The sequence below is a fragment of the Protomyctophum parallelum genome (genome assembly GCF_964188405.1).
Source record: "Protomyctophum parallelum genome assembly, chromosome: 1".
Taxonomy (NCBI): Eukaryota; Metazoa; Chordata; class Actinopteri; order Myctophiformes; family Myctophidae; genus Protomyctophum; species Protomyctophum parallelum.
In genome coordinates, this window is record NC_139697.1 from 6816968 (window position 1) to 6830646 (window position 13679).

General features: G+C 40.9%; 1 protein-coding gene across 1 annotated transcript; it reads right to left on the reverse strand.

Annotated features, from left to right (window-relative positions):
- Positions 1-1759: 1759 nt before the first annotated feature.
- rnf5 (ring finger protein 5) lies at positions 1760-13184 on the reverse strand. The gene is made up of 6 exons (XM_083780511.1): positions 12742-13184; positions 7673-7691; positions 5535-5647; positions 5354-5411; positions 5132-5243; positions 1760-4721 (listed from the first exon to the last, which is right to left on the reverse strand). Exons 1-6 carry the CDS (start codon positions 12954-12956, stop codon positions 4606-4608), a joined length of 633 nt encoding a protein of 210 aa, XP_083636637.1. The 5' UTR covers positions 12957-13184; the 3' UTR covers positions 1760-4605.
- Positions 13185-13679: the final 495 nt, after the last annotated feature.

A 13679-nucleotide genomic window follows, 5' to 3' on the forward strand; every position in this document is an offset into this window, starting at 1 on the left:
GAGATACAAGGTTTGTTCCCAACAGCAGCGATACTGTATGATCTCGGTGTGATGTGTCACGGCGCCCATTCTACACCTAGCAGAGGTGGCATGCAGAAACACGGTATCACACTTTGATATCATTATCTGCAAATATCACCAAAGTTTACACACTTCACAGTTTCTGCACTTTTATTGAACTTTGGATTGAATGTGTGTGAGCGTGCATGTGGTGTTAATGATTGTATAATGTGAGGTTTTTGAGCTTGAGCCACTGAAGAATGTGAAGTGTTGCTACAGTAGGTATCCTTCATATATATATTTTTTATTGACCATAGAATGATTTGATTTAATATTCCTGCTGTGTTGGCCAAAGCAATACTTTTATTAGATTTTAAAGAAATTATGTTTGTGTCAGGAAAAAGCCTCTCGCTACAATGTTGACGAACCGTATAATAAATAATATAATAAAACTTGAACATGTCATGTTCATGCCAAACCTCAGTGTGAGTCAAAATATAAAAAAAACATATCAAAGCAACTTGAGTTCTTTAAAGTTGCCATTTTATCATGAGTTGAGGCGATGTGAAGAAAAAAAAAACACTTTAACTGAACACCCAGTAATGGCTATCAGATTCTAGGTATTGATGCTTAGACTATTTGACTATTTGTGTAGTGATTTATAATTTGTTTGTAATTAAAGTTTGTTTTATAACTGCAAATATTTTGATTAACACAATTCATTACATATTTATCAAAATAATAAAATTGTAAATGTCTGTGGAGGTACGTGTCCTTTTCAACAAATATCAGTTTGTTGACAGGCTCATTATTCCGACTCACGCGTTACTAACCCTATCCCTAACTGCATGCCACGTAGTCGGAGTAATGGGATATCGGAGTTATGGGCAGTCCCCGACATCAGTGGCCTGTTGAGATCCATACTGTGTACATACCGTACATGCAAGAAATGCATTACTTTCTCTTCAGTTTCTTGTTCGTCTGTAGTCCCTGTACATCTAAGCTGAGTTGATAACGTCGTCAACTGATATTGGATTTAAACAGTCACATTGCCTCAGCAGATCCACCATAATTCTAGTTGATATCCGGCTTCTTCCACATTAAATTGTCACTGCACAGAACATGCACTTCAAGCCTAAAACTAGTGAAGTATGGAGTAATGAATGTGATGTTGACTCTGTACAAGGTCACATCACAGCATGCATGTGTTTAGCAGCCACGTGCATTTTGTCCGAGGAGACGACAGGTTTGAGGAATGTGGAGGAATGACTCAAGTGAGGTAAAGTTGGTAGAGGAGAGTATTGTCATTGTTTTAAACATCGGTATCGGCGCATCCCTAGTTCTTATGTTAAGGACGAGGTTCCCCTTGAGTTTTAGATTATGAGTTGGGCGTAGCCGTAGAGTATCTAATGCATTCTAAAGTAGCCCTGTTCACTGCTTATGTAGGCAATGTGACATCATGCCGTGATGTCACTCCGCCATCCATTGCAGTGGCAACAAGAACCAACTGAAGTCCATTTAGTTCTTGCTAGAATTTAGCTGGTGTGACGGTGTCCCCCACACCACACGTTACCAACCATGCTGTTTAGTGGATTTGAGTGAGTGCTGTTATCACTTGCCTTATATAGGATAAACAGGTGTGCAAATACTTAAAGAGCTCTAAACAATTACCACTTGAGAGCTCCACAATCCACATATGATTTTAAAAATATTTTTTAATAAATAATGTAGAGATGTGAAAAAACACATTACAAGTATATTTTATTAAACATCTATTTATTCAGATTGCAGAAGACATCTCTCACTGACAGTTTCATCAATCTCCTACACCAATTTGGTTTTGCACAATGTCTTCATGTTGATCTGCCAAAAGAGACATATGGGTGGCATTTTGTGTCACAAAAAGCCTCATAATACAAATGTGTAGCTTGATCAGACAATGGTATGCAAGAAATGACAAGCCCCATTGCTCGTCCTGTCTGTGCCACAGAGATGACCCTTGTTCCCGTCTCTCACCATTGCATGATATTAGATAAAGTGCGGTTTGACACTAAATAGGATCAGTTTAATGGAACACCTGTCAAGTGAAGCCGTAAACTGAACTACATTTATGTACATTAACGGAGTTGTCTACAAAGAACCTAAAATGGCCCTTGGTCTTTAAAGTCTGAATCAGCCATTCTTATTCTAGTTCTTAGTATTTCAAGCAATTAGAGGCAGGAAAGGATGAACTAATGGTAATGTTTTGACTCCAGGACCTTTTAAAAACCCATTTAGACCTGAGGCCGATTCCACGAACGCCTTCGAAATCCTGATTATCTGGGAAAACTTTAATTTAATTATTCAAAGTTTTCAACAAAAATGCAGTTATAGCAACAGCTAATGTGAGACAGGTGTTCCTGGTTTGAAAGGTATAACAACATACAGGTGTTCCAGATCTAAATGGGTTACGTTCTTGTATTTTATGGGGCAAAAGTGTTTGCAAGTCGCCGATGGCATGTTTAGGAGACACAGGAGACAACCAAGCATGTCAGGAACTTGTCAGATCGTTGCTTGCTCGAAAGGATAAAGAACTCATTTAGCCATTTCTCACACATTTACACCTAGTCTTATTTCCCAAAGCTGTCCATCCATTCAGAAAGAAGTAAAAATGGCATTTACAATATTCATATATACAAATATATATATATACACACACACACACACACACTCACCCATAGACACACAAACGGACAAAGTACAATCAGGAAAAATCAATCAAAAAAACAAAACAATCGCAATAGAAAGAAGAGTGCTCCTTATCACACTGTGGCAGTTCTCTGAACTGTAGCACATCATGTAGGTTAGGCTGCAGACTACTACATCATTGAGAATTAAAAGGATTCTAACCCACGTTATCAACTCTTACATGTTATTACTGATTACCGTGTAGCACCTTTGTCTAGCTACTCTGCCTGGGGTTCTCCTCTCCCACAGACTGCAGAAGCCTGAGTTTTACTTCGTTACACACCGGTCAGTGTTGTGTTGCATACCGGAATTCCAACACGTTGGATGTTGTGAGCTTATTATTTTCAGTGTACAACACCGGCGTGCAACCAAGTATTAACTTAGGCAGTAAATTAATATTGTTATAGTGCGCACGTGAAGGATTGACTTTTACTTTCTGTGCTCCATGTGCGAATCCTGTACAGTCTGTACGGAGCACACATGGCAGCTGAGCTGGGCAAACCTCACACTTTTACAAATTGTAATATCCCATCCCGAGTATGAAGTCTAGATTTATACTTTTTCGTATGACTGCATCGTACAATGAAGTATAAGTTAGACTTAAGACATACAGAGTTACTTAACAGGTACATCTATAGGATAGTGAAAAGGAACAAAGAATGAAGGGCAGGCTCTCAACACCAACGTCCAATCTATGTTAGGATAGGTCTTGTCTATAAATGACTTCACAGTGCAATGGCAGTATTTGTTAAGACAAATATATAAAACGCGTAACCATCTGTACTATCGCTACTTCCTACTTAGCCATCTGTGTTAAAAGTCCTACTTATCCTTGCGTATTCCTAAAATCTGCAAGATTTTGATCATTACATGAGAGGGAAATTGTAAACAGGACTCTGTCCAGATATGTTTTTTTTCCCCCAAGATCGTACATGTTGATCTGCTACTCTTTGGCCTTTTGGGAAAAAATAAAAGTTGCTATAGCAATGACGTGTTTCCACAGGATTCACATTACCCTGTTTTATTTTTTATTAGCCCCAGTTTGCTTTTCTGGTTCTGTCCTGACCTGAATTATGCTTGCCTGTAGCTCTGCTCTTCTATGCTTATGACATTACAGTGGTGCAGCACTACACCAAATTCATTTGTTTTTACTTATTTAATACCGTCTCTAATGACACCTTCAAGACAGAGTCTTGCATTTCCATTGTGAAACCCTAAAATTAGTCCCCTGAACCCTCATATATTTTATCTACAAGTGCACACAGAGGAAAGAGTACAATGATTTTTGACTGTTTTTGAGACCCTTGTTTTCAGGAGTAACAACACTGCTGATGAGCGTACGATCTTATTTGCCAAGTGGGTTTTGCACAAGACACAGACTACAGAGGACAGGGGGCGGTGCAGGGCTTGAACTCAGCATCCTATCCATAGTACTCTCATGTCATGTTCTGTCCTACTACATGGGCACAACGCCACAGGTCATTCGCCATGGTTCTCATTTAACGATAATCATCTCTTATTTGATTACAATCACCTCTTTGCTACCGAGACGTCTGTGACCGAATACTATGCATATCGAATCTCCCCTTTTAGAAACTACTTTATTTCCATTAACATAAATTGACGAGGCAATTAACATCACAGATCAACCTTATATGAACCTCCCTTTGCTAGGAGAGACAATGTAACACCCTATCTCTCATGTAAAACACTGTTGTTGCTCTCCCATTTAGTACCTGCGAGGTAAGATAACTGCATTGTGTGTGTGTGTGTGTGTGTGTGTGTGTCTGTCTTCAGTGTGTGAATTTTTGGAGCTCATCCCTCCCTAGCACATCTATCCGTCTGTCCATCTTTTCATGCATGCTATCCGGCTGCCTCTCACACACTCAGGAGCCAGAAGAAGAAAAAGATGGCCACAAACAGGAAGAGAGAGTCCTGCCAGTTGTTGCCATTGTTCGGGTTGACGTTGCCTTGGTGATCACCTGCATACTGATCTGTTGTGGGGATAAACGTACCACAATTTAGGTATTTAGCAGACCCACTTAATCCAGCGGGATTTATAGTAAGCATGAAGTTAACACATGGTAATATATCAAATACATTAGAAATAGTCATCAAGGATCAAGTAAGAACCTAACATCTAACAGTAGAATATCTGTACAATGAAATCACAAGTATACACTGTAGAGTGCTATGTGACTGTCTAAGTTACATATGTTTAGCCTTTGCATACGCCTGCGAGGCTAGTGCAAGTGCTACGGGTTAAGATGGAGTCTGAAGAGGTGAGTTTTCAGACTATGGCAGAAAGTCGGGAGTGAGTGTGCAGTTCCGATTGCAATGGGAAGTTCATTCCATAGTTTTGGAAGTGCATACCAGTGAGTCCTGTTTCTTGTGTTTTCCTTACCTGCCCTGTGAAAGGGGTCATTTGTGTTGAAGACTGTGGTGAAGAAGCCAAAGGGGAATGCACCGATGCCAAAAGACATGTGAAAGCCGGTGTCACCAAAACCCTGGAATGGCTGTTGAATGAAAAACACAAGTCATGGACACATTATATCCACTCTCATACAGCAGATAACCATTTTGCGGAGTCCTTCAGTGCAATTATCAAGAGATAGAAGAGACTCACCCCGCCTCTACTCTCTGGCTCTGTTCTCTGTCCCTGAGGCCGAGGTGGAGTTTTCAACCTGGAGACAAAGAGGAACCGCACTCAGCTATTACAGTATCACTGTCGCACCGAACTCAAATGTGATTTTCCCCTTTCTTCCACAGACAAAGTATTGGTCCATTTGGTTCCATGTGTACAGTACCTGGGGTCCTCCTGACTGGAGCTTCCTCTGCCATATAGTGGGATGACTTTCTCTCTGCTGATGCCTGCTTTGCACACAGGACACTGCTGTCTGCTAGGCCGTGTCTCCAGCCACTGAATGAAAACAGACAGACAATCAATTAACTGCTTTATCTTTTTTATACAAATAACTATAACAAATACTTTTTTTAAATCGTTCTAACTCAAGTGGATGGTAGACTAGTGATATAGTTCTAGTAATCAGTTATAGTGTTCAGTGTGAACTGCCAGACCAGGCATGCAGCCTGGTCTTATAGGGCGGTTAATCATTTACCTTTAAGAGACATTTATCAGTGAAGTCTTCAATGGAAATATATTCTCCTTTGTTTTACAGTAACCCATCCTCTTTAAGGACAGTCCTTTTCTTTGGAATTTTGATCAGTCAGCTGCTCTTTGTTTTGTGTTTGTTCCCTGTTTATTTGTTGTTTTGGCCATGACTCAATCAGAGGCCCGTACTACAAAGCAGGATTGGGGTTAGTGAGAAGTCCAGTGGGTCACTTCATATACAGTATGTTTGTGATAATGATCAACATGTAGCACCTCCTAGTGAACCATCAATTACCTTGGAAAATGTTGATATTCATGGTCATTTAGACATTTATTTTATGGTGTATGCCAGTTTTATTCTATTTCAGTTGAAACCCAGTCCTAGGCGTAGTAAAACTTGGGGGCAAATAAAACAATTATAATTCAAAGCATTAAGCAGGCTTAGTTTGAGTTCCGTGTCCTAAAAGCACAAGAGTGCTTTGGGGTGTTTCTGCTTTTGTGACTTTTGTGATCTGTACTGTAATGCCATACATAAGCATATGTATAGGATATACTTTTGATCCTGTGAAGTTCTCCTAGGTTGCTCTCCTGTCCTGCCTGTCCAAAGCTTCCAGACGCCAGCTAGTTCGAGGCGGATGCAAATGGCAGTGGGGCCACAGCTATTGTGGGAGGATAAAACAAGGTATTGACCAAACCATCTGTTACTAAAGAAAAAGATAATAACAGTAAAGTGGGATCTAAACCCGTTATCCAATATGTTTTGATCATAATCCTCTGGTCTTTTTAAGACAAATTAAAAACTTGACTCGAAGACTTATGTGATGGTCAGTCATTGCTGGTACAGGATTATAACTTGGAATTTTGTCAAGGGTTGGAGATGCCTTTGCAGATGTCCTTTCTCATGTTTTTGAGTTCGTTTGTTTGCTCTTGTAGGATAGCCTCGGACAGCACACTTATACCAAAGTATACCAAAAAAAATGAAATGGCTGAGCCTGTGATACTGCTTGCAACCAACTGCTCACAGCTCAAGAGGCTGAAACAGATAACCAGCTTATCAAGTTAGTTACACATTCACGCAGTTGAATTGAGTTTTTTGTTTGCTATTATAGTTTTGTTTGAAATATGCCGCTCTGCTGTCTGTCAGAATTGCTAATGTTTGCAATTGGTCATGTCATATGCTCAAACACACATGGCTATTGGCTAAATGGGAAAATCCTGGGTTGACATACCGGGTTGATAACCACATTCTTCCAGCTTAACATGATTACGGTCGTTTGGGGTTAGTAAATCCAGATAACAAAAGATATCTTGGGTATGTTGAACTTGCTTGGCAGTACATGACCCTGGAGTCCATAGCAGTGCTAATGGTTCCATATTAATGAACAATACACTTTTGCCCTCAATCCTTACCCTAATATACCACTGTTACGTTACCTACATTGGTTACTACTTACTGTAACACTTTCAATGAGACAATCTGAAAAGTTGTATGAAAAATAACTACCACTCTTACTCTGAATCTCTTTTTCTTTTTTAAGTTCGCCCATGACTGCACCATGCATGAGCAAATGCCCCTTAAAATGGTTGCACTGTACAACTGACCTTACATTGAGATTAAGAAATATATTATTAACCCATTCTGACCGGGCACCCATTTTGGTGTCGGCATCATGTTATGCTTTAGCTATTTAAAAATAGCAGATCTACAAGCTCATATCGCGCCACCGAGTGGCGCGATACGAGCTTGTAGGTCTGCTATTTTTGAAAAATCGAAGAGCGACTGACATTTTTAGAATCTGATCTCAGGTCAGAATGTTTTGTGTGAAGTCTCACCTGATGAAGACATGGCCAGCTGTGTGTGTGTGTGAGAGAGAGAGAGAGAATAGATTAATAAGACAGATCACATTAGCTCCATTTTCTTAAAGGTTGTCTGCTAGTTGTGATAACATAGTAATGACATTCCAATTTGGCAATCGATTAGTCTCCAATGATGTAGATAAATCCCCCCCCCCCCCCCCCCCCCCCCCCCCCGAGACCACCTAACCAAATTATATGAACAAGGTGAGTGATTCATCTCATTCTAGCTCCTTCGTTACAGCTAATTAGCTTAGCACCATCTGTCATCTCACAGTCTCACCTTTGCTTTGCTCATGCTAGTGGTCAGACAGCTCAGTGCATTCTGCGAGTGCAGCGTGGTGCAGACTGCAGAGCAACCACATTTGTTGATTGGCTTCAAAGACCATCATTGCAACAGAGACAACAGTAACATGGTGCACAGAAAAAAGGTTTCTATTCCTATTGTAACCACTTAAACCCTATATACTTTTGACCAATGAAAATGGCTACAAGGCAAGCTCACGTGTGCAAGTCTACAAGCGCACCTGTTGCGTTATGCATTGTGAACTTGTAGAGCTGCTATTTTCAGTCAGGCAGGAAACGAATTGATTTTTTTCCAGCAGCCACAGAGGCTGAGGGGTCCCAAAATGTACCAGCCACATCCAGGTCTTTACAAGCCAAATGTGATTTGTAGAACAGGACTTCTGAATAATTTCTGTTTTGTTTACCTGTCTCACAACTCGCAGTTAATATTTAACAGCGTATGTCTGGGGGCTAGACTAGTTAATTTCACACCCTGGAAGAACATTTCTAGATTTCACTTGGCCTGGGTTCTGCTTTACAGTCTCGTGTAGCCAGACAACTATTCCACAAACTCCGTATGCTACCGTATATAGTCTGGAACTACACCTCCTGAACTCTGAGTAATCGGTTTGTCATTTCTGTTCAGAGAAATACATTTTAAAATATCTTTAGAGCTTATTTTTTTATTTCCATTTCTGCTGAGCAACAAGCTATATATGCTTAGATGATACATTTGCGAAACTGTAAAGATGAAAAGGAAGTGGTGATAAGGCTTCCCTTGCGCTTTATCGCTTACTCAAGTCATGGTCAGAACTTCCGTGCTCCAGACGGTATGACAGAAGCATTTGGAAATTGCGACAGGAAACTGTCTTGCCAAAATGCTGAAAAGTAGAGCTCCTCTTAGACTTGATACCAGAATGTATAGTAATGCCGTTACTAGTACTTTCATAGGAACAAGACCCACATGATACAACATAGATCACATGAAAACAGTGGTATAGTGTATCAAATTCAGCTTAACGGTAAAATGTTTGACTTCATTGTGCTCATAGGTCACAGTGTCAGAAATTGCTCATGTGCCCTGGCATAAACCTCCAGAGAACTGCACATATTTTGGAACGAAGCAGGACTAATTATGGAAACGTTCGACTCATAACTGATGAAATGTTCCAATCTCTGGTGACCAAGTAGACTCTCATACAACTACACTGTAAAGATGGCAACCATCTGACCTAAACCAACACTTAATCTAGGTATTGTTTCTTCTTTCTTTTTTTTATATATTTTTGTCCCACGATTTTGTAACCCATTTTTCACCCCTGTGTCAATCATCCTGTGATGTGATCCTGGGCTCTACACCCTCCACCAACCTAGGGAGAGCAACGGACTTAACTCATGCTTCCTTCATGCTTGAGTGTCCAAGTTGCTCCTTTACACCTGACAGGGGGGAGTTTCCCTGGTTGGACGTAGCGCGTGGAAGGAGCACGTTATTCCAACCAGTTCCTTTCCCCTCCATCAGGCGTCCCGGCTGGCCAGGGGGAGGCAGTTTAGAGACCAGGATTACTGCATGTTTTTTGTGAGGGTACCTACCCTAGGGGACACGGGGAGAACATGCAACTCCACACAGAAAGGCCCTTTCGCCAACCCCGCCTTCGGGTATGGGCACTGATGACGCGGAGGAGGAAACACGCCGCCAGCACCCACAGCGCCCCGAGCGGGAATCGAACCCAGGACCTTCTAGCTGTGAGGCGACAGCACTACCAACTGTGCCACCGTGCCCCTAGGTATTGTTTTCAGTCTAAGCCAAACTTGTTTTGAGTATGCCTCACATGCGTATAATGGCCTAATACCAACTATCAAATCTACTGCTGAGAATTGCATTCCTTTGGATGAAAACAACTTTTAACAAAGGGGGGCTGAGCTGGCATATCAAGCCATTCAACTCTGATTTAACATGTGGCCACATGTATCGCCTATTATTCACCTAGTCTCTGTAAAATGACGAACTTCCATTTTAATTACCATGGCTCAAATATCTGTTGTCAGAGATTTCACAGACCCAATTATGTAAGCTTAATATCATTCTGGTTAATAGGATGCACAATCCTAGATTCAGACAACATAACATGATAAATGATGAGTTATAGTCTAACTAGTTACTAGTTAAATTAGTCTTAAATCACACATTGGCAAGACAAAAGGAAAGAAATAAGGGACAGTAGATTATGTGCAGTTTTGTGACAGCTTTGCCAAAGTGAGACATCATGCCTGAAATCTCCAAACTTCAATGTTACATCATTATGGTTATTATGGTACTGTAAAATACAATGGGAAAGCAAAACACCAGTGTTCTTAGAAAACACACTAAAAAAGCTGATTATATCAGACGAGGAACAAGGATGCAACCAGACACCGACCTATTGAAAATCTGGTTCATATGACAATCTCATTCTCCTGCATGCAGGCCCTCCATACTACATTCATATTTAAATAGGCCCAGTGCCTGCCTATTCGGCGCACCCCGAGTACCCCGAGTATGACATAAGAGCAAAATGTCCACCATATGTATATCGCGGTCAAAAGCCTGGTCTTGCTCTATGGAGGATACTATTTTTACTCCAAGTTTACCCCAATATCATGGGCCTAAAAAAAACAACAACCCAGTTTCCATGTCTACTGGCCATTTGTTTAATAGATGCTTAATCAGTCCATGAGAACTTTGGTTCAAATAGAATAATTAAATATAAATTGTTTTAACCACTGACTACGCGTAGTAGAGCAGGGCCATAAGCCATGTTAAAACGATTCTATTCTAAATGAAGTTATGTTTTGGATTCTTTTTGGATTTCTTTACTTTTATTTCAAATGGACAATTTGAACATCCACATCATAAAGTAATCTGTGGTGCCGCTCCTATATGTATATACACAGCACTCAAGGCCAAGTGTAGCCCAGTTAGAAACAGGCATTACTATCCCAGCTGTGCAGTTCAACTAAGTATTTCCACTCAAATAACCTACTTTAGCAAGCAAGGGTCCAGATAAAATCCCACTTGACCACAAACACAAAGTCTTTATTTGCAATTGAATAGTGATTGTTTACTACTTGTTGGGTGTGCGAATTCTATGCTATGGATCTCACTGTAACGCCTATACAGGTTTAACCCCAATCCTACACTCATGGCCCTAATCTCACATTAGCCGAACCACATTGTCCACACTATAGTCTCTGGAGCGGTGAGTAAACAACACAGAATTGCATGAATGAGACACTGCTGACATGGCCTGCGTGAGTTGTTTACGTTCTACACTGCCTTTGTAAAAAATACTTTTTACTGTGTAATACTTTTACACACCATTTAAGTGGTATAAATGTCAATCAGATATATAATATTGTTTTGCATCTTTGTGACAGGCCTAAACATTCTCCCCTTCCTCACACAGGGACGGTTTTGACATGCCGGTATAATCATTTTGGAAATATTCAAATTTTCCCCTTTTACGCTCGGTATCGGGCCAATCATGAGAAAAACAATCTGTGATCGATCCCAAAAAACCTGATCGGAGGTGGGAGTTCTGGTCTTGTTTTGGTGAACATCAAGTAGTTCCGGTCATTTGGCGGGTGTCTGGGGGCCACACAATAAAACTAATCCACAAAACTATATCGTCATTTGTATTTTTTTTTACCCATTTCTACCATATAGTGCAACCTTTATTCAACTTTGACCCCTCCGTCACATGGCTTTGTGCCGCTACTGGCGTAGTAATACTGGGGTGGACACAAAGAAATGTGTCCAGTAATGTTGCACTATATTGTAGAAGTAGGTCAACAATATAAATGACACTAGGCTAGTTTTATGGATTCATTTATTTTTGGCCCTCGCCAGATGACTGGAACTACTTCATATTCACCAGAACCAGACCAGAACTCCCACCACAGAAACGATAGGCAATCAATTAATACCTTTGCAACCACTATATTAATGGCAAGTATTTCCTACATATTATTAATAGTATTTCCGACAACTTTAGGTCCAAAAATCTGAACTAACCCTTTAAGGTCAAGCTTTGATAAAAAAAATAAAAATAAAATTAGGCTCACCATGGTTAACTGCAAACACATTTAGGTTGTAGACTTGTAGTGGGCACTGCATGGTGAGGGAGCTGCATTTTCAGGCCAGAGCAGTTGTATAATATATACAGGACAGGACATATACAGTGTATATGTTTCACCGATTCACACAGAAAGCCAACCACACATACCTGGTCTGTTGGCTTTCTGTGTGAATCACATGAATGTGATTCTTCACGACCATGTCTTTTGATAGCTATGGTTCACATGACGCTCGTTATGACAGTCATGTTTCAGGACTATAGTCTTTTGACAAAGTTGTACCCACTTAGCATTCATTACAAACGAAGGGAACCCAACACTAGAAATAAATAATCTTCTAATGCTGTAATAAACAGCCGTCATAGTTAACAGTATATGCACCTCGGTCCTCGGGCAATCCAAACCAGTTGGCCATCTTGTCTAACAACACACAAGCCTATATGCATACATAACCTGTATATGGGACCTTTCAAATGAAACTGGACTATATAGACAAATATAAAGCCACAACACAAAAAAGCAAAACAAAAATGTATCCATCTACAACTCTGAGCGTGTGCAAAGGCAACCAATTGGTTCCATTTGTACACTCCCAGAGAGTTCTTAATATACACATGATCTGGTAGTATAGGTTCGTATAGTTTTCGTACCAGAACAAGTGGCCGCACAGACTGATGACAGCGTCCCTTGCCGAGTCCAGACAAATGTTGCATTCAAACGTGGCCCGGTCGCGTTCCCGTTGTTCGCCTTCTCCTCCCGGTCCGGGTCCGCCGCCTCCCGGTCCCGGACCTCCGTCACGGCCGCTGTTGCTCTCCCGGCTGGCCGGTCCACCGTCACTCGAGGACCGGGGATCTGCGGCCGCCATAGCTGCCTGTGCCCTGTGTGTGTGTGTTGTTGTCGAATGGGGGGGCAGAAGAAATGCGGCCCACCCACCTACTATAGACCTCCTGATCTCCACGAAACCCACCAGACGTCTCCGCTGTCACTGTCAGCCTACTCGGCCTACTACTGTGACTGTCTGTCAACCGTGAACTATAGTCTCGCGTAGCCAGACAACTCCTCCACAATCTCCCAATGGCAACAGTCTGGCCACGCGAGACCTCTAACCGTGAAGTGAGCCGTCGGGCTCCGTCTTTTGAGCTAATTTAGAACTTCCTGTCTGAGAGCTAGCTAATTTAAGACATCCGGTTGCCTTCAGAATAAAATAAGGCTATTTAATTAATAATTATTACATTACATTATTAGTATTATTATTACATTACAGTTATTGTAAAGACACACATTATGTTTCTGTGTAAAAATAAGTAATTAAATAACATCAAAAAGTTATCTAAATGGATAAATGCTATTCACTGGAGTGAATATTCTATTATATTCTAAAAACGACTTATAAATCCTAAAGCCTTGTTTATACTTCACTGTGCAACGGTCCTATGCTGGACAATAGCAGATATGCAAACTCACAGCACATCTCATTCAAGACACTGAACTTGCAGATCTGCCATTTTTGAACACACTATAAAGTTAACCATTTATCATGCTGCTCTACGTGGCACTGCATTCTGTGACATTAAACCAAATGGCATTT

What these genes read in the sequence shown, in the direction of transcription:
- rnf5 (XM_083780511.1), bottom strand. Translation starts at nt 12,956, where the DNA reads ATGGCGGCCGCAGATCCCCGGTCCTCGAGTGACGGTGGACCGGCCAGC. An exon ending in TCCAGTCAGGAGGACCCCAG is followed by an intron (nt 5,412 to 5,534) that starts GTACTGTACACA and finishes CTTTGTCTCCAG; the next exon opens with GTTGAAAACTCCACCTCGGC. An exon ending in AGCCAGAGAGTAGAGGCGGG is followed by an intron (nt 5,244 to 5,353) that starts GTGAGTCTCTTC and finishes TTCATTCAACAG; the next exon opens with CCATTCCAGGGTTTTGGTGA.